This window comes from Pelecanus crispus, chromosome 2, assembly GCF_030463565.1.
Source record: "Pelecanus crispus isolate bPelCri1 chromosome 2, bPelCri1.pri, whole genome shotgun sequence".
NCBI lineage: Eukaryota > Metazoa > Chordata > Aves > Pelecaniformes > Pelecanidae > Pelecanus > Pelecanus crispus.
This window is the reverse complement of record NC_134644.1, coordinates 77,035,759-77,056,189: the sequence shown is the minus strand read 5'-3', so window position 1 is coordinate 77,056,189 and position 20,431 is coordinate 77,035,759. Positions and strand designations below refer to the sequence as shown.

General features: G+C 47.8%; 2 protein-coding genes across 2 annotated transcripts; both read left to right on the top strand.

Moving 5' to 3' along the window:
- Window positions 1-879: 879 nt before the first annotated feature.
- Window positions 880-8,497, top strand: LOC104032998 (glucosaminyl (N-acetyl) transferase 2 (I blood group)). The gene is made up of 3 exons (XM_009485497.2): window positions 880-1,756; window positions 7,350-7,442; window positions 8,307-8,497. Exons 1-3 carry the CDS (start codon window positions 880-882, stop codon window positions 8,495-8,497), a joined length of 1,161 nt encoding a protein of 386 aa, XP_009483772.2.
- An 8,858-nt stretch (window positions 8,498-17,355) lies between these two features.
- On the top strand, window positions 17,356-20,431 carry LOC104026254 (transmembrane protein 14C). Its single transcript, XM_075706077.1, has 4 exons — window positions 17,356-17,431; window positions 17,983-18,084; window positions 20,053-20,137; window positions 20,374-20,431. The coding sequence occupies exons 1-4, from the start codon at window positions 17,356-17,358 to the stop codon at window positions 20,429-20,431; spliced, it is 321 nt and encodes a 106-aa protein (XP_075562192.1).

The window sequence follows — 20,431 nt, the reverse complement described above, 5'->3', positions numbered from 1 at the left end:
TAACCCCTCACCCCTCCACACACACGTTTTTGCATTCACATACCCCACTGAAATCAAAATTAATGTGGCAAAATACAAAATTGAGCCTTTGTACATTTGAAGGAGGGATGGTGGGTTTTTTTTCTCCATTGTTTCAATCTCATCTTGAAAGAAAATCTCTTCTTCTGAGGACTCCCCTATGTCTTTACCAGCCACCTCCCTCCCATGGACAGGTGGGAGAACTTGTCTCACAGGACAAACAAGAAAACAGACAAAGGAAGATTTCAGAGCAAATTGTTCCTGCACGCTGTCTTATGAGCCCTGTCAGACAAATTCTTGTTGATGTACAGGCTTAAGAGGCGACCATTTCCATCCTACCCGCATTTGCTCATCAGCTTCTCTCCATCCTCCCAACACTGACAGCTTGACTCCTTGATTTCTCCCTATTGCAGTTCTGTAAGATGACGAAAGCTGGAAAACAAACAAACAAACAAACAAACCTAATTTACAGTTGGAGAACCTGAAAGGGACTAAAATAGATTGGATGAACCTGGGAGCGAAGCCCTGTGCCCACGAGTGGGACTCCTCACACAGCTAGGAGGGTGGCCAATGCAGTGGCCGCCAACAGAAGGCAGGGCCGGCCTGCGCGACGTGCGTCCCCTTGCCCCCAGCACTGCCAGCACCAACCCCGGGGGCTCTGCCTGGAAACGTGCTGTGAAGGCGGCAGGCGCAGGGAGCACCCTGCGGTGCTGGGCCAGCTGTGCATTTCACCCCTCAGCCTCACATTTGTGTCCTCTTGGCGTGGGACCACCTGGGAGGTGCCGGCCAGGCCAGGGTGGGCCGAGGCTGGCAGCGTGGGCCATGCGGTGGCGGTGGTCAGCGGGGCTGCTGGTGGCCGCCATGGCGCTGCTGGGCGCTGCCATGTTGCTGAGGCACGGCAGGCAGTGGGAGGTGAGCGGCTGGAGCTCCCTAGAGGCCATGGCGCTGCAGTGGGCGTGTGGCACGCTGCCGGCCGGGCGAGCTCGCTGCCTGCAGGGCAGGTGGCTGCGGCCAGCGCCGGGGGCAGCCCCTTGCAGCACGTATGTGTCCCGCAGCCACTACATCACCCGCGCCCTCTCAGCTGAGGAGGCTGCCTTCCCCATCGCCTACATCATGACCCTGCACAAGGAGTTCGAGACCTTCGAGCGGCTCTTCAGGGCAGTGTACATGCCCCAAAATGTCTACTGCATCCACGTGGACGCCAAGGCGCCGGCCCCCTTCCGGCAGGCGGTGCAGCGCCTGGTGGGATGCTTCCCCAATGCCTTCCTCGCCTCCCGGGCGGAGCGGGTGGTCTACGGCGGCATCTCCCGCCTGCGGGCCGACCTCCACTGCATGAGAGACCTCCTGGCCTCACCCGTGCCCTGGCGCTACCTGCTCAACACCTGTGGCCAGGACTTCCCCTTGAAGACCAACCGGGAGATTGTCCGGCTGCTGAAGGGCCTGGGGGGCAAGAACGTCACCCCCGGGGTGCTGCCGCCCCCCCACATCACCGCCCGCACCAAATATGTGCACAGGGAGGGGGCCGGGCACAAAGCCTTGGGGCTGGTCACCCCCCGGCTGCGCAAGGCACCTCCGCCCCACAACATCACCATCTACTTTGGCTCCGCGTACGTGGCCGTCACCCGGCCCTTCGTGGAGTTCGTGCTGCGGGACCAGCGCGCCATCGATCTGCTGGCATGGTCCGAGGACACCTACAGCCCCGACGAGCACTTCTGGGTGACACTCAACAGGATCCCAGGTAGGACATCAGGTCCGGTGAGGGCACGGGGCTCCCCTCCCCAGCACCTGCCTCCCTGGCACCTACCACCACTTGGCCATTGCGTGGTGCCAGCTCTTTTGGGGTGGCCACTACAGCTGAGCTCTCCATGGAGGTGTTTCCAGCTGTGGCTGTTGGTGGTGCCCACCAGCAAGTCATCGCCACTCCTGTTGTTTCACATGGAGAAACACCCAGGCAGGTGACATCCTGTGTTGGCAGCACAAGTGGCAAGCGAGGAAGGCGTACTGAGCCTCCTTGAGTTTGATGTCCTGGACATTTATCCACTTGGCTGATCTGTCTCCTTGGGGGGGACAGCACCCGTGACTGGGTAAGGGAGGTCCCAGGCATGGTGGGCTTTGCGGTGTGATGGGTTCAGGGATGCCGCATGCCTTTCTGCTTAGCAGCAGCTTCCCTGCCCCATGAAGACCCAGGGACACAGCCTGGCATCCACTTGGCCTCCACCCTCTTTGGCTATACTGTCTCACTAGTCCCACGTGTACTTCCTTGTACAATCTTGCTTCTCCAAAAGCCACCAAAGGGGGTTGTGAATTTCCAGGTCCCTCTCAAACACTGGTGGGCTGCACACCTTCATTCTTATGGGGAGAGGGTATGCACTTGCCCACCTATACGTGGCCCACCCCAAGCCCTGCATGTTTCCCAAACATAAATACATGGTCCCAAAGTCCAGCAAGCGTTAGGGTTGATTTCAGTCAGGTCTTGCAAAATAATATTCCCAAGGGTGATGTGCACACCATTTCAGGCAGATTTCTGAAGTACAAACTCCTATGTACCAGCTTAGAAAGTGCAGGAGAAAAGCTCAGATCAGTTGGTGGCATGGAAATGTAAAGAAGTTGTCCCCTTCCCTAGAGAAAGATGCTGATGAGTAAGGACAGACTTCTTCAAGGGACTGGTGGTGACTAGCCCATTGGCACCTAGGTTTTACCCGATGCTTTGGTTTGATCCTGGAATCACAGGTACGGGACTTGGAAGGTCAAGGCAAATCAGGTAGCCTTTTACGCTGCAAGATTTCCAGCCCAGTGTTGGTTTATGTGCATGTTACAGAAATGCCAACACAGTGGCTCGTTTTTTGTAAGCTGCCTATGTTTGTCTTCATAACACATGGTAGTGATGCAAGGAGGAAAGGGAGCGAGCTGCCTCTTCGAGCCAACGCATGCAGATCAGCTCTCACTGAAACTGCAATGGCCAAAAACCAGGAAGAACTTAGTGGAGAGGCAGGTTGTGTTGCCGTCATCCTGTGAATGAGGTCCAGGCCCTGAAGCAGTGTTTTTCCTGCCTGCAGACCTCTGCCACCAAGGGAAGACATGAAATTAAAGGCATCAGAGGGGCTGGCCTGTCTTTCTAGTCACTTGTGGCTGTCTTCATGCCCTTCACACCCAAGCAGGGCAGTTCTGCTGGTGGCTGTTTCTAAGACCTGGTGGCGGCAAACTCATTTCCAGGGCAGTGCTCAGTACTGCTGTCGGCGAGCTGGCTCTTCCCCCCTCATTTTTGGGGACAAAACTCTGCTAACCTCAATGGAGTGGGAGACAAGAGCTGGACAAAAGTAGAGTGAACAACTTATGCCGAAGTTTATATTAACTTTCACCATCAACACTACGTTTCAGACAAACTGTATTTATAAGAACAGGACCCCAGAACAGCTTCCAAATCAGAAATCAGCCGCTCAAACAAATATTTAAAGGAAAATGTGGTAAATCCATTTTTTTTTTCCCTAGTGCTGAGCTACGCTTTCCCCCACTCTTTAATTAACTGACAAAAATGCCTAGTTTACTCAATTTGGGAGATGGTGAATAATGTAAAGTCAGTAGTTTTGTATTCCTGGAAGGCAGTGCCTTCCAGTGTTTTTGTGGGTGTCCTGGGGTAGTTCCTGTTTTGTCAGTCATCTTTCTGCTTTCCCACTGTGTCAGCATTTTCCAAGTCTTTCCGCACACCGCATTTGCTGCCATCTGTTATGAACAGGTTTTTAATTTGGGATGGTAATGCACTTCCTAGGCCATTTAAAGTGTTTATCCCCTGCCATCACTGCCTCTTTTTGTCTTTTATAAAGTGTTATCTTTAGCTTAATGCTTTCCATGGAAGAGTAACATTTTCTGAATTTTCCCCAGGACAAAACCACACTTTCTGGCATGTTATTTTATTTGATAACAGCCCAATATACAGAGGGGGAGAAATAAAGTCATAAAGTTCTGGTTATAGCTGTCACATATCTCTGTTTATGGCAAAGTGCTATAGTGGTTCTGCTGTTGGATCATACAGTCTTTTTGCATCTGATATGAAAGTAATGATTCGGTATTGTCCTGGTTTTGGCTAAACCACGACAGGTATTTGTAAAGAACCATCCTTACTTACCAGGAACAAGCTATCCTTAAAAACACAGAGCAAAGCAAGTAAACAGAAAAAAACCCCTGATGATTAACCTTTCTCCCATTCAATTTCTCAAACAAAACCAATCCCCAACCGCCCTGACATGATACAGTGCCTTTAGGGTCTCATTTATCCATCATTGAGCTTCTCTTCAAGTTCACAAGCAAAATAGTTGTTGGGTTACGGTAACCATAGGGGTACTGTACTTGTTGCCATCTAGGAAAGGAACAGAAAAAAAACGAAATAGTAACAAAATCTTACTTTGCTTTCACCTTTATTTTTTAGAAAACATCAAGGTTAGGATGATGACACACTCTCAGCTACTGTTTTGGCACCGAGGGCTTCTTGCCTGTGCTGCAGTCACCAGCTGAAATTGTGCTTTACAGAACTGCTGCCAAATCACCCTGTTTCATATTGTGATTAACCAGGAAATTAAATAGCCTACATTAATATACATTTTAAATGAAGTTATGAAAATCAGGAAGATGGGCTAATTAGCCTTAAAGAAAGACAGAGGTCAGAACTGGAGATTAAAATGTCAATTTTGTTTTAGTTAAAATCATATTTGAAGGGCTTATGTTCCCTGTCTTTGCACAGGTCCCACAACTCCAGATCAGTGCTATTACAAATTTCGTACAAGCTCTAAAAGGCTTCATTCTCATCACAGGGTAAATCGAGGAAAATGGCTCTTTTTAGTACACGGAGTTAGTATAAATGACAGATAATAATATAAACGTTATGAAGATGTTTTCATAAAAAACTGCGTGGTTCCCTCCCTGCCACTCATACAAGTGTTTCCTTTAAAAGGAAAACAGGAGGAAGTAGGAATAACAGGCTTTAAATATCCCTTTTAAAAATCCGAAAGAAAAACGCTTGAACACATTTAGCTGTTAAAACAGCTTAACTTTTGCATCAGCTTTATTAATAGTAATAATACTTAACACTGGTATCGCTATTGGACTCCCCCCAGCCTGTGTGTACAACAGAGACCGACAAAAATCGCAGAGGTTTCCCAGCAAGGAGGGCTATCCGCTACGGGGGGGGCTCTGGGGTAGGGGCTGAGCTTCAGCGGTGCGTGAGCAGCACGGAGCAGCGATGCCCCAGCTTGCCTTGTCACCCCCTCAGCTCCAGCCTCCTGCTGCCTTGGGGTGCGCAGGGAGTGGCTGGCTCCGTACAAATCCTCTCCTCCCTGGTCACCGCCACCAGTCAGTCCTGGCGCTTCTGCTGCACTTGTTAAAAAGCTTGAGTCCCAGGTACTCCTCAGCAGTAACGCTGCAGTAATTCCCTGCATTTGAGCGAGTCAGTCTTTTCCTTTGCGTTCAGCTTCGTTAGGACAAAGCAGGAGTAAAGTTTGTGGTTTTGTACCTGCTGGCATGCACATTGGCTCCCCACATGTTGCCTGTTCTGCCTTTTGGAAGCTCAGGTACAGCACTGGTCATTGCTTGCTGGGCAGGAAAGAGAAAAAGATGGTTAGTTTTTTCCAAGCAAGCAAATAAATTATTGTCCTGGTTTCAGCTGGGATAGAGTTAATTTTCTTCCTAGTAGCAGGCACAGTGCTGTGTTTTGCATTTAGGATGAGAAGAATGTTGATAACACACTGATGGTTTAGTTGTCGCTGAGTACTGCTTATGCTAGTCAAGGACTTTTCAGCTTCCCATGCTCTGCCAGGTGCACAAGAAGCTGGGAGGGGGCACAGCCAGAATAGTTGATCCAAACTGATCAAAGGGCTATTCCATACCATATGACGTCATGCTCGGTATATAAACTGGGCGGGGGGGTTGGCCGGGGGGCAGCGATCGCTGCTCGGGAACTGTCTGAGTATCGGTCGGCGGGTGGTGAGCAATTGCATTGTGCATCACTTGCTTTGTATATTATTACTACTATTATTATTATATTGTTATTATTACTACTACTATTTTACTTTCTTTCATTTCAATTATTAAATTGTTCTTATCTCAACCCAGCAGTTTTCTCACTCTTACTACTCCGATTTTCTCCCCCATCCCATCGGGGTAGGGGGAGTGAGTGAGCGGCTGCACGGTGTTTAGTTGCTGGCTGGGGTTAAACCACAACAATTATATATAAGTGTTCGTGCTACAGTGAGAAACTGGGGCTTTTCCAGCTTTTCTTGGTGAAGTGGTTTGTATATTGGGTGGCAGTTACACAGTCCATATCATTGTTTTGTTCTTCAACAACTGACTGAGCCAATAAGAAAGATAAAATTTGTTGAAAGGGATGAGTTCATAAAAAGCTTTTATGATTTTATACCTTGGCTTTTTTTTTTTCCCTCCTGTATTCTGCAGACAGTTTTAGGAAGTACTTCAATAAACTTCTTTCACTGAATTGAACAGGATACTGCAGTACAGATCAGGTATGGAGGTTTCCCTAGCCGTACCTACCTGATCATCTCTTACTTTCAAAGGCAAAGACTTCACCCCATGGCGATGGTCTGTTATAGTTACTGCCTTGTGCTGAAGATTCCCTTGACTCACAGCAGTTGCCCACACATTGCATACATGTTGCCAGTTTACTCTTCAGTAAATACCAAACACTGTGTGTTCCATATTTTCCCCTTAATTGCTTAAAATGGATGTTTGCCAGGTGATAGCAGGACCTGATCATCTACTGACAAGGAGAGGGCCTCTTACCAGTTTATCTCCTAGATAGGTCTTTTGATCTGCCTAGACTTACATATATTATTATTATATAACATTATACGCTATAATTGAGTTTCAACGACTCCATCCAGTTATATCATGCCTGAATTTCTTCTGATAGGCCCTTTTCTAAAAAAAAAAAAAAAAAAAAAAAGGGAAAGTATTTACCACTAAATTCATGTAAAGTTACTAGGTGTTGGTGGCCCAGTGTTCAAATAGCCCTTGGAGGGCAGTGCTGGTTGGGAAGGTGACATGAGTGATCATACATATATGCAGTATCATACTGAGGCTGTTGCAAAAGAGGGATTTTATTTCTCAAGTGAAATGTTTAGGTCTCTTGGGCCAACATCTTGTTTATGCCATGAAAACTGCTTTCAATGAAGAAACTTAACAAGGTTAGCAGCCAAGCATCTGTTGATGCATATTCCTAAGTATTTCATTCCAGTTCTGTGGAGAAAGGTTCCAGAGTGGACATAAACCTGAACACATAGCTGTTAAAAGGACTAATTATTTTATTTTCTGTTACCTAATTGCAGGCGTCCCGGGCTCCATGCCCAATGCATCATGGGAAGGTGACCTGAAAGCGGTGAAGTGGATTGATATGGAAGAGCGCCATGGAGGTTGTCATGGTAATGTGTACATTCTTCTCCATTTCTTCTTCCTGTTCATATAGTGAAAAACACTCAACTGTTATTCCTGTACTCCTACAGCCTCTAATCATAATGTGAGACAGTCTTTAGACAGCAATTCATCAGAGAGATGTCCTGTGTGAACTTGGACAAACCCACAGCTGACGAGGAACCTAAGGAGCTGCGGGCTGACGGCGATGGTTGAGCTTTGAGTTTTCCTATGTCACATTACTTCATGACATGACATTAGCAGTAGATCATCTTCTGTATGGCACACTTAATTTCTTTAGTCACTGGTTTGTACATTGTGTACTGCTACTACTTCTGACATACCCACATGGGATGAGAACGGGAATGCTAAAATGCTAATGATACAAATTTTATTTCAAGAATTCTTAATCCATAACACAGTTGTTTGTGTTGAGGAGACAAATTTTGAGAACTTCAGTGAGCTTCAATTACAGCAGTTTGACCTCGGCATAACTACATTGAAATCAGTGAAATTACACCAATATCACCCAGAATTAGTCAGTGGAAAATCTAGTGTGAGTAAGAGTATCCGTTTCTCTTAACTGACAGAAGGAAATCTCCCTTTGCTGTGTTTCAGCCTTGTCTGAGAAAGAGTCGGAAGTAGTAACATTTCTTTTCTGAGCTATGTCCTTATTTTGCTCATTATTTATTCTGAAGTAACTTCCTTCATTTTGTCCCATTCTTCATACTTATTCCCATTGCATGGCCAGTAGGCCTTTCAGCTTGTCTGTTGTGTAGGAGATTATTTATAGTGGCTTTGCAGATAAAACTTCTCAAAAAGAATGATTTGGATCCTTGATTCTGACATTGCTTTTTTTCTTTTTCTTTTGGCAGGCCATTATGTCAGAGGCATTTGTGTATATGGAACAGGTGACCTCAAGTGGCTTTATAACTCCACCTGTATGTTTGCAAATAAGTTTGAGCTTAAAACATACCCCCTGACTGTGGAGTGCCTGGAGCTGAGACATCGGCAGAGAACCTTGTCCCAGAGCGAGGTTCAGGTGGAACCCAACTGGTATTTTTAGCTAGCAAAACCCCAGGCTAAAATATCAATAAAAGTGGACAAGAGAATAGCAGCAGCAATCTTAAATTCTGCTGTGCCAGAGCATCAGCTCATGAGGTGGGTTTATTTAGAATGTTCTCTAGATGCAGCTTGGGTCAGCCTGTCTCACACTGTCTGCAAATCTCACCTTCCACTTAACACCTGGAGGCCAAAGCACGAGAGATCCAAAAAGAGACACCAGGGCAAAGCTCCTCTTGCAGCCAGAGGAGCTTTGCACTTTTGCCATTTTTAATGGGCTGTTTTCCAGCCCCAACTTTTGTCTTGCTGCACTGTCATTGCTATCTTTTTCTATAAAAATATAAAGAGAGTCATGCATCCCTGGCACTTCTCGTGTCCAAAAGACAAGTGTGCACATTTGGTAAGCAAAAAGGTAATGAGTTAAAATCAGCAAGATCTTAAATGCGGGAACACGACTGCTGGCTATACATATAGATACTGTTTTGTCAAAAATACTGATGTTTACTGCAGAGAACTGATGGAAAAGTACTGGAAATGGAATAAAGACACTGCACTTCCCAGATCTTACCTGTTCTTTAAATATCTGTCAGGACAAGGTTCGTAAAAGAAAACAGCATCTTTTACTAGATCAATGGGTGTGGTTAGAAAAATCAAATAGGCTTCCAGGCATAGGAGCCCTTCTCCATGTCTGAAAACCTGGGGCTTGCATATTTGTCTTACTTGGCCAACTAACAGAACTGGAAAAAAAAAAAAACCTCTCTACACACATATTTGGGCCCACCAGTGTCCTTAGGTCATCATGTGTAAGGACATGGAGAGATGGAAAGTGGGGAAAGAAGTAGCAAGATACGTATTTTCAGGACTAAAAGAGTAGTAACTGAGCTTTGGCAATAACTCAGTAACTCTGTGTCATATTTTGATATGGCATAAGCCTTCGTCCCCAATTTGCTTCCTTTCATCTTTGTATAATGGTTAATGCACATACTTAACCTTGGGGTTCACTTCATCTCAGCCCTATTTTTATTCCCCAATAACAGCCACTAGAGGGAGGCCATCAAATATCGGAGCAGATTTTCCCTTCCAAGTCTACATAACCCTTTAAGGCACACAAAATCTCAACGGACTAGGCATGCCACAGAGAAAAAAAATCAGTGCTCGGGAATATTTTAGCATGGCAAACAGAAGGTGAAAGTTATGGGTATCAGTCATTGTGTGCTAAAAAAAAAAGCAAGGAAGCAAAACTATGAATGCTTCTTCCTGTAGCTATGACGGTTGTGTTTACGTGGCATTTTGGCTCAAAGAGAACCTCTTGAATAACAGCCTTTTGCCACCAGCTTTATTAAACCATTGCTAATTTCAGGGTCTTTTAACAAACTGGATTGCAAACTGAAGCAGTTCAGAAACAGCAACACATCATATTTAGATGTCCTGAAGCATGGCTGGTAATCCCCAGGGAAGGTTCTAAAGAGGCAGGATCTGCCTCAGTCAGCTTATTCTGCATTTATAGCTGCCAACACCTAACAACACAGATGCCTGCAGAAAAGCACTGAGAATTTACCTCCAGAGCAGAACTTTGGTAGAAATCCTGTTCAGTTTTTTGGGGAGAGGAGAAGAAGAGGGCTTTGCTAACATGCTGCCATGGTGGCAGCTGAAGAGAGAAGTATTTCAGAGACAGTCATTCTTTTAAATAAAAGTTGGACTTTCAGAGTGTCCAACTTGAGAGGTCTGGAACCAGCCCCCTCTTTGTTTTATCAAGCTGAATATTCCCCAGATTGAAACATCCCAAATAAAATAAAGGCATCTCACCATTTTATGTGAATATTTAAAGTAGCACAGAGTACAAACAAGATTACTTTTCATTGTTCAGACTCTGCAGGCAAATGGCAAAATATCACCTAACAGCAGAATCAGTAAGCTTGGCAGTTTGAAACTATGTGTATAAAAGCGTATTGTAGTCTGAGCCTGAACAAATATAGGTATTTTAAGACTGGGTTATATTACCTGTTTAAGTAAGAACCCATCACAGCTGGTTAGTCTATTGAGAGACCTAGCTTTCTGTCCAGCCATGATTTAGAGGGTTGTTTTTTTTCATGAATGCTACTCCATGTTACATTTTTTCTGGAAGTCAATTAATTTGTTTTCATTGTGTGCCTGATTTTGGGGTGCAACACCTGCCTCATCAGCCTCTTTTTTTTTTTTTTTTAAAGAAAAAGCATTACAGTTAATCAGTTTGTGAAGTGATGTGGCAAGAAAAGAGGGAACAGAACAACTTCTGGCAGCCAAACTCAAGAAATCCATCTGAACCAATGTGACATAACAGTATTAGCAGTACTTTGGAATAGCAGTGAAAGACAAGGAGAGATGAAAAACCGGAGGTGGCGGCTGGTAGGAAGGACATTAAGGAGGGTTAGGCTCCCGTGCATAACAGTAACAACAGTGATTCAGTTCAGCAACTGCGGTGCACCTCCATAGAGGGAGCTTGCTCTCTGAGTAACCCACATCTGTACCTCCTTGTTTTCTACAACTATGGCAAGGGGGAAAAAAAAAAGTAAACTCTTGCCCAGTGCAACTTGTAGCTGCCTTTCCGAATCAGTATGAACAGCGCAGAAAAGTTTTCAGTTCTGTTGAGTTGCTCGCTCAGAAGCTGACCGGGACAAGGCATGTAAAGAACTTGCTCTCTCTAACAGGATTTCCAAGCAGGTCAGACTTTCCACGGAAGTCAGTTTGACTTGCTTAGACAACCCACTGGATGCCTTTCTGATTATTGAGCTCCTACGCACTTTTATATGCCTCGCCCAAGAAGCCAAAATATCACTGTAAGATTTAAGGCATGTACAACTGCAGAGTTTTGACTCCGAGGACAGTGAAATAAGCACGGGAACAGGCTGCACAGGGAGGCCATGCAGTCTCCATCCTTGGAGGGGCTCACGACCCTGGCAGGACTTCAGGACTGGACAAAGCCCTGAAGTCATGACAAGGGCATCTGCACAGGTTGTCATCACTTTGAGATCACAGGTTAGGATTCCTGCCTGTGAATGAAAATCAACAGTCCCCTTTCCTCATTCCTAACGTTAAGGACTTTTTTTACGTGTCATACGATGCTGTATGAGCAGCTCCAAGGCCCTGGAAACTTCTGCGGTTATTCTAGATACTGCAAAATTTTTCCTTCATTCCCTAGCATCGCAGATGTTCAACACATTAAAAATGAGCCAGAGAAGCAGCATGCATTCCTCTTTTGTTACTCCATGCGTGAGGCAGGGAGGAGAGGACATTTGGAGGAGCTAGCATTGCACCGTCTGTCAGTGGTAGGGAAGAGATGTCACCTTTGCTTCACCCCTTGTTTGCTGTTACCTTACCTGAGGACAAATCTTGGACTCACCATCAGGGTTTAACTGGTCTATTAATGCAAGTAGGTAGTTGTGCAAGACATGGAGTACTCTGCTGTGCGGCTCTACAGCATAGTAGTTGGGCTTGCAATGGGACGTATGAGCTGTCAGGGCTGGTGCTCGCTAAGTCTCTAAGTGGAACACAGTTTTAAAGTATCTGTTGGATGTGGGAGTTGAGAGTTTCTTCCCAAGCTTTCATCTTCCTAAGGCACACTACTTCTTCAGGTCCAGTAGGCATCATCAGGTGCTCGTTCCCCACCCCACAGTACAGCACCATGAAGGTAATACGAGAGCTGAGACACTAGTTCACTCCCAGCGCCTGACCCAAGTCAGCAGAAAGGGCTGTGGAACAGGTTGAGCTGGTGCAGTCAGCGCTCAGCGTGGGGTGATGAGCAGAGCCGCTGCAGACGGGGACCCTGTGACCATGCATTCCCCATAGCCAGCCAACACCAGCAGGAGCTGCAGTTTCAGGCTTATACAACGTACATGGCCACAGGTCCGCTGTTCCCCATTGTGAATAACTTGCAGGTTTCATGCTATTTCCCTTTCAGCTGAACAGCCCCAGATACTTCAAAAAATCCCCCACGCCAAGGAAGAGGTATGTTCTGTGTGTGCCTGCAACATCGGAGGTGTGCGCAGCAGCCAGAAACATCCAGCAGCCTGTGCCAGGCTGCAGGAATTGTGAAAGAGTCCTCGGCAGTGCAGTTGTGAGAGCGGGTGCAAGAACAGCAAGATACAGCGCTGTGCCTCACCGTGTTCATAGCGTGGTTTGAGCCTGCTATTGCAAACCAGGCATCTGTGCAAATGCTGCTCTAGGGCTCTGCTCTAGAGGCCTGAATTAAATTCCCTGGCAGCAGGTCCACAAGCAGGATTTTTTGAAAAGAAGGGAGGGCAAGTCTTAGACCTTGCTCGTGGCTCGATATCTGGCAGCAGTGCTGCAAAAGCCAGCCTAAACCAGCAGCCTCCCGTTCCCACTTCTGCTAGGTTTGTCCACGTCCTAGCTTATCAATTCCCCAGGCCTCAACCAAGAGGCCAAGCAGTACTTGTGCCAGCCTAAAAGAAGGGGTGGCAGAGATGATCCCAGGGCTAGGAGCCAGCTGCTCAAGTTGAGTCTAGTGACAAAAAAGAAAAAAAGAAAAACAAACAGAAAAAATAAAAAAAGAGAGGCTTACCAAGGTAGCCTTTTAACTTCACTTAAAACAAGAAAGTAATGTGGATGTATTCCTGTTTTCAGTTTTACCACTGCTATTAGGCATCACCTTAGAGATCATATAGTAGCCAACTAATACGGGTCCAATATGGGCTCCCCCCAAATGAATAACAAAGATGGTATGAAAGAAAGGAGAGGTGACACTGAAGTTACAGAACAGAGCAAAAGCCAAGCACAATTTAATGGGCTTGTGGTCTGGTTTGGTTTGCTCTCTTGCAATATCCCACTCCTCTGTTAAAGTACACTGCCTTGTCTTGCAAACCTTGTCTCACTTAATTTGTAGGCACCACAGCTACTACAAGCCCACCATTTTGGCACCCACAACTGCAAGACTGAAGCTTTGATGCACATGAATAAATCATCACATAGCCACAGGAGGCATAAAACTAAAGTAGCTGGTAGGACTGTTTTCTCACTGGCTTCTGAGTCAGTTGCTGGCTTCTAATGCAGTTAAAGCATCAAAGACTCTGGTAGACCTGACTTCTGAGAGCTGTGAAGTCAGCAGTGACATCAGCAACACCAAACAACGGATTAAGTAGGAGCTGCAGGTGCTGCAAATGGTGGAGGACAGTGCCAAGACTTGCCCGTTAGCACACATTGATTCAGAGGCTGAGCTGCAGCATTATGCCATGATGTGAAGAATACAATAATGTCCTCAGCTTCCACCAGGAACCAGCCTGTTAACATACAAATATCTAATGAACATAATATCTTGACATAAGGCTTAAAAAAAGTTTTGCTGGCATTACTCCACACCTGAGAGGCACTTTTGCTGACCCTTTGCAAACAAAACCATTCTCGGATTGGAATGAAGATGGATTTTCATTGCCCTATATTCACAGTGCCACACACCCTATAGCTACAGTTTTGCTTGCCATCTCCTTCCTCTCCCCACACTAGAGCCAGGGATGATTCAGACCTCTGCTAGGAGAGGACCATCCAAGCAAAGGTCTTTGCCCAGCTCATCCTGCTGGCTCATGGCTGGTGACTGCCAGCAGAAATTTTAAGGTGGCACTGTGGTGGCTTGCTGTGTGAGCACCGAGGCTCACTCCTAGGCATGATAAACAGCTGGCTGGTGTGTGAATGTCATTTTTGGGCGAGGCACCTGAAGAGGCTGGAAATAGGCACTAGAAATAAGCCTAGAAAGCCTTGGCACTCAAGGCAAAACAATGGTGTCAAGTAGGCAGCAGGTAAACCTTACTATCTCATCTGATTAGGTATGTCAAACCAAAAGCAAAGGTCCTGCTTTAAACAAAGGAGCCAGCCTGGTTTTGATCAGCAAGTCATTGCAGACAGTCATTAGCACTATATTGGCTAGATGCTTCAAGCTCCACTGCAAACCCTGTGTGCCTCAAACACAAGTATTTGCAGCACGTCTAATGTCACAAAAATGCAAATCAAGCTGTCTCCACAAAAGACAGCAAGCTTCTGCAAATGAGATCCATAGTTTTGGTCTTTTCCATTCACCCACTATTAATGGCAGTAGAAAAGGTCTTAAGAGGATACATGGAGCTCAGAGCAAGGGGGACCAGAAAACATGGGGAAGGGGAGGACAACTGAAAAGAGAGTGAGGACCTCAGGACAAAAGCGGGGAGGAGGAAGGAGAAGGAAAACAAAGAAGGGAAAAGGAAAACACAGCACATGAGAGAATGAACTGAGAATGTGAAGAGCTGATAAGCTAAATAGGGTAAAAATACTGTTTTGGTGTCATTCATTCAGTATAAGCCTTCTTTTCAGATCACCTGGGACAAACTGCTGGTTGGCCATAGAGCTCATAAAACTGCAACAGGTGGCCATTTTGGCTTTGTTTTGTTTGTTTGGTGAAAGCCTGACAACTGTATTAACTCTTTTGGTCTAAATACGTTTGTCCTAGTCCCTTAACCATTCATACACAACAGAAAAAAGATGCAGCCTGCAGTATGGTCTGACCATAGTTTGCAGCGTGCAAGCTTCAGATCTTCTGATTTTTTTTTCTTGCAAGTATATCCAGGCCCAAGCATAGATACCATCAGTAGTGCAGCTGGGGGAAAAAAAAAAAAACCACAAAGTAGAAAGCATGATCAACAGTTCATTTGTGTTGTCCTACAGGCAGGCCTTGAACCTTGACAAGTTCAGTAAACCTGTGGGTACACATCAATGAACAAGCTCTGCCAGGGGTCAGAAGGTAATTTGCTTCTTGTGTCAGGTGGGCTTCATGGTATTTTCCTTTCTGTAAAATACATAAAAGATCTCATCACAAACACAAACCTCAGCGCTCAGTTCTCAAAACACGGCTGGGAAGGAAGGAGGCAGAGATCAGCTGGGAAACTTGCATCAATCTCATGGAGTTTGCGTCACACAGAATCACAGACCTGCTGAGGTTGGAAGGGACCTCTGGACCACCGAGTCCAACCCCCCTTTTCTCAAAGCGTGGTCAACTTGCTCAGGGCTGTGTCCAGTTGGGTGTTGAATATCTCCATGGATGGAGACCTGTATTTCAACTTGGGCCCATTGCCCCTTGTCCTGTCACTGGGTACCACTGAGAAGACCCCGGCTCCATCTGCTTCATTCTTCCCCATCAGGTATTTATATGCATCGATAAGATGCCCCTGCACCTTCTTGCCTCCAGGCTAAACAGTCCCAGCTCTCTCAGCCATTTCTTGTACGAAAGATGTCCCAAGCCCTTAATCATCTTCATAGACCTTTGCTCGACCTGTTTCAGTATGTCCGTGTCTGCCTTGCACCGGGGACCTTAGAACTGGACCCAGCACTCCAGCTGTGTCTCACCACAGAGCAGAGGGGAAGGATCACCTCCGTCGACCTGACTAATGCAGCCCAGGGTGCCGTCTACCTTCTTTGCTGCCAGGGCATGTTGCTGCCTTATGGGCAACTTCTTGTGACGCCCTGGGATGCCCACAGCCTTTCCTGCAAAGCTGCTCCCCAGCTGACCAGTCCCAGGCACCTCTGCAGCCCCAGACCGGGAGAGCTACACCCTCCCTCTGGAGCTGGGACTGTGTCCAGTGCAGTGCCGGGGCGGCTGCTCCACATGGTGCCGGAGGTTGTGCCCTGTAGCACGTCACCACCGTCGCCGAGCACGTGCACGCTGTCATCAGCAGAGTTTCTGGGGAATCCAGATGCCTTCTTTTGACATCTGTATTGGGCTTACGTGGCAAGGTTGTGGTAGCGGGGCGCTGCAGGGGTGGCTTCTGTGAGGAGCTGCCCTCGTGTTGGGCAGAGCCAACTCCAGCCGGCTCCAAGACAGACCCACTGCTGGCCAAAGCTGAGCCCGTTGGTGACGCTGACATATTTAAGAAAGGGTAAAAACACTGTGCAGCAGTGGCTGTGAGAGAGGAATGAGAAAACGTGAGAGAAACAGCCCTGCAGACACCCCAAGTCAGAGCAGAAGGAGGGGGAGGAGGTGCTCCAGGTGCCGGAGCAGAGATTCCCCTGCAGCCCCTGGAGAAGCCCATGGTGAGGCAGGCTGTGCCCCTACAGCCCATGGAGGTCCATGGGGGAGCAGATACCCACCTGCAGCCCGGGGAGGACCCCACGCCGGAGCAGGTGGACGTGCCCGAAGGAAGCTGCAGCCTGTGGAGAGGAGCCCAGGCTGGAGCAGGTTTGCTGGCAGCACCTGTGACCCCGCGGGGGACCCACGCTGGCACAGTCTGCTCCTGAAGGGCTGCACCCCGTGGAAGGGAGCCACGCTGCAGCAGTTTGTGAAGAACTGCAGCCCGTGGGAAGGACCCGCGCTGGAGAAGCTTGTGAAGGACTGAAGGCCTGTCGCCCGTGGGAGGGACCCCACGCTGGGGCAGGGGAAGAGCGTGAGGGGGAAGGAGCAGCAGAGATGAGGCATTAGGGACTGAGCGCAACCCCTGCTCCCCATCCCCCGGGGAGTCCGAGTTGAGCCAGGGAAGAAGGGAAGGAGGTGGTTTTGTCTTATTTCTCACTCTCCCACTCTGTTATTAAATGGCAATAAATTAAACTGATCTCCCGAAGCCGAGCCTCTTTTGCCCGTGTCGGTAACCGGTGAGTGATCGCTATACTCCCTTGCGGCCCGCACACCCAGCCGGCCTGGCAGGGCCCCGGGCCCCGGGCAGCGAGCGGCCCGCCCCGGCTGCCCCTCAGAGCCGGCGGGGCGGGACCTCCCCCCGGCTGCCCCCCCCGGCTGCCCCCGCCCGTCAGAGCCGGCGGGGCGGGACCTCCGGGCCAGGCGGCGGCGCCGGAGCGGGGAGGGCGGCCCAAGGTCGGAGCGGGGGGCGGCGGGCCGAGGCCGGGCGCTGCCCGCAGATGGAGTACGACTGGCTGGGCTTCGGCTACGCGGCGCTGGTGGCGGTGGGCGGCGTCGTCGGCTACGCCAAGGCAGGTGGGTGCCGCCGGCGGCGGGGGTGGCCCGGTCCTGCCCGCAGGCAGCCCTCGGCTCCGCCCGGCCCCGGCCCCGGCCCCGGCCCCGGCCCCGGCCCCGGCCCCGGCGCGGCGCGGCGGCGGGTGCCCGAGCGCCTCGGGAGGCAGGGCTGTGTCTCTGCCGGGCCGAGCTCGGGGGCTTAAATGGCGCCCTGGGAGGTGGCGGGGCGCCCGCCGGCCCCCCCAGCGCCCCGCCGGGGGCTGCCGCCTCAGCCGGGGCCGCGGGCAGCTCTGGCGCAGGGCCCCGGCCGCTGCGGGGGGTGGGCCCGGCGAGCCCTGCGAAGGCCCTGTGGGGACGGTGCTCGGCAGAGCTCTGCGAAGTATCTTACTAATTACACCCCCCACATCCCTCCCAGTATCTTTTCTTTGGTTTAGATTGCGGTTTTGTTTTTTTGTTTTTTTTTTTTTTTTTTTGAAGTAGTGAATGTGAACTTGCAAGTGCTTTTTTTTTTTTCCCCCAGGCTTGTTTTATATGTGTTCTTTCTAACTGCTTTATCTTTCATTTTATTCAAGGCAGCGTCCCTTCTCTAGCAGCTGGTCTTCTCTTTAGTGGCTTAGCAGGACTAGGTGCCTACCAGCAGTCCAAGGATCCAAAAAATGTGTGGCTTTCCCTCGGTAAGTTTGCTCGGCACCCAAGCACTTAGCATTACTGGTAGCAATGCAAATAGTAACCTTTTTTCTAGCACGTTTCAGCCCGTCTGTGCCCTTTTATTTGTACAAGTGTTCTAAGTGGTGGCAGGACCTCCTGCCCGTAGCCAGGAGGTATTTGTGCTACAGCACGGTACCTGGTTCTGAGACCTAGGTTGTCGTTTTGGAAGCCAGACTTGGTGACAAAAACCTATCATCTCCTCTGCCGATGAGTTACCGTGTTAAACTAACATAGGCGCAGGAAACGTACGTGAAAAGTGTTTGGTTGTGAGGCAGCATTTTTAGTCTGTGGTCATGGAATAGGCATTTTAGCGATGGTGAAAGCACTGTGACAAGCAGTATGTGGCTTTATGGAATACTGGTTTGCACTAGCATCTCGGAAGAAGAGCAGTAATTGTTTTAATGCATCACATGCTGTGGAAGAAACAGTCTGAAGTATATAAAAGAAAGGAAGGAATGATCTGTTCTCCTTGCTTATGGTAGAGGGGACAAGAAGTTGCCGGCTTAGCTTGCAGTTAACCCTTCAGGTGAAGGAGGAGGATAAAATGACAGCAGGAATGTATTACAAAGCACTGGACGGGATCAGGTGAACCTCAGGGACTTCCATCACTGCAGGACTTTAATAACTGGTTAGAGCAGTATCTGAGAGGAATTGATCTTGCCTTTAGGCACTAGGGTAGCCTAGATGACCTTTTCAGGTTCCTTCTAGTTCTGTAACTACACTATAATATTATTAGTATTATGATAGTATAGCTTTACAGTGATTTAAGACCACTTAAAAATAATGGGACTTGATCACGTAATGTGCTGAAAGGCTTTATGAAGCCCCGGTTGATACTGCAGAGGACCAAACTGCCTTGTCACTAAGGAATGAAGTGTAAAACATGGCTCAATAAGAAGCAAAGTTTCCACTTGTGAACTTCTCTTCCACTCTGGCATGCTGTGGGAGTGGCTGTGCATCTCCGCCACGAGTGTCATGACAGAAAGAGCTGCTTCCTTATATCCTGATGTGGTGCGTGTAGTGCTTTCAGGTGGACCTCTTGAAAGTGGTGGTGTGTCCCACTCTAGTACAACTCATTTATCCATTCCTCCTCAGTCCTGCTGTGATGTGCAGTTGCGGCTCCTGCTAAGCTTTAGGTTTTTCACAGTGCATCAAGGGTAGAAATCCAGAAAAAGAACGTTGACACAATATCTTCACAATACCTTTTGCCCTGTCCGATGCAAACAAACTTGAAGCTTTGGAGAAAGGTATACAACACCTCCAGCTGCCTTTCTTCTTCGAAGAAACAACGGCCCAGTAACTTTGATGTGAATATTGATGGGATTTTTTTTTCCAGATTTAGAGATTAAATAATTTGGAGTAACGTTTAAAATGTTAGTCGCTCTTTCAGTTTGATCCCTTGGATTGCTTTTGGTTTGCTAATTCATATTTTCAGGTGGGGTTGTTTTAGTTCTCCTCGTAGTATTTAGTGCCACCTTCCAGTTCAGAATGTCACAGAGAAACAGGAACTGTAATATTTGCCTCCCACATAGAGAACTTTGTCACTGTCCCAGCTTTCTGGCAGTTTTGACCCTATCTGTATTCAAGGCAATAATCATTCTTCTGCAAGTAAGGAGAAACTGAGGGACAGTTAGTGATCTGCCCAGAGGATTGGAGGTTGTGGGAGAGAGTGGTCTCAACCCTGATGAGATTTACTTGCTTCTAACGAGCAGTGGAGCACGCTTACCAAGCTGCTGAGAAGCTCGCAACAGCTCAACTGTTTAGCAAAAATAAGTAAAATGTTTGCATACGCTTCCTTGCGGAGGGGAGGAAGGCATTCCTGTCTTGGGGACATAGGCCTGTTTGGTTGGCACTGCTAAATGTCCCAGCGTTGCAGTGCTGCGCTGGCGTTTCTACTTCAAATAGATCTATCTGATGGTGTTTCTTTTCAACAGTGGCATCTGGAACCTTGTCTACTGTTATGGGAATGAGATTTTATAACTCCAGAAAAGCAATGCCTGGGATAATTGCTGGTGCCAGGTAGTCACCTGTCTTTTGTTCTTGTCTGTATTTTTGAATAGGCATTTTATTTAACTTCCCTGTGGATTATATTGTTTTAAAAATTTTACGTGGCAAGTTCTGTGAAAAATGAAATCTTACGGTGGAGTTTAGCTAAATGAAATCATGTCAATGTTTTCTTCCTTCTTGTTTTTTATGGGATTTTTGCCTCCCCCCCATTTTTTTTTTTTTTTTATAACTACTATTCTGTTCAACAGTTTACTGATGGTTGGACGGCTTGGATTGCAGATCATGGAAAAGCCTCTTAAGCCATAA

Coding starts and splice junctions, on each gene's coding strand:
- LOC104032998 (XM_009485497.2), top strand. CDS start 880: ATGGCGCTGCTGGGCGCTGCCATGTTGCTGAGGCACGGCAGGCAGTGG. Junction 1,757..7,349: donor GACACTCAACAGGATCCCAG/GTAGGACATCAG, acceptor ACCTAATTGCAG/GCGTCCCGGGCTCCATGCCC. Junction 7,443..8,306: donor GCGCCATGGAGGTTGTCATG/GTAATGTGTACA, acceptor TTCTTTTGGCAG/GCCATTATGTCAGAGGCATT.
- LOC104026254 (XM_075706077.1), top strand. CDS start 17,356: ATGGAGTACGACTGGCTGGGCTTCGGCTACGCGGCGCTGGTGGCGGTG. Junction 17,432..17,982: donor CGTCGGCTACGCCAAGGCAG/GTGGGTGCCGCC, acceptor ATTTTATTCAAG/GCAGCGTCCCTTCTCTAGCA. Junction 18,085..20,052: donor AAATGTGTGGCTTTCCCTCG/GTAAGTTTGCTC, acceptor TCTTTTCAACAG/TGGCATCTGGAACCTTGTCT.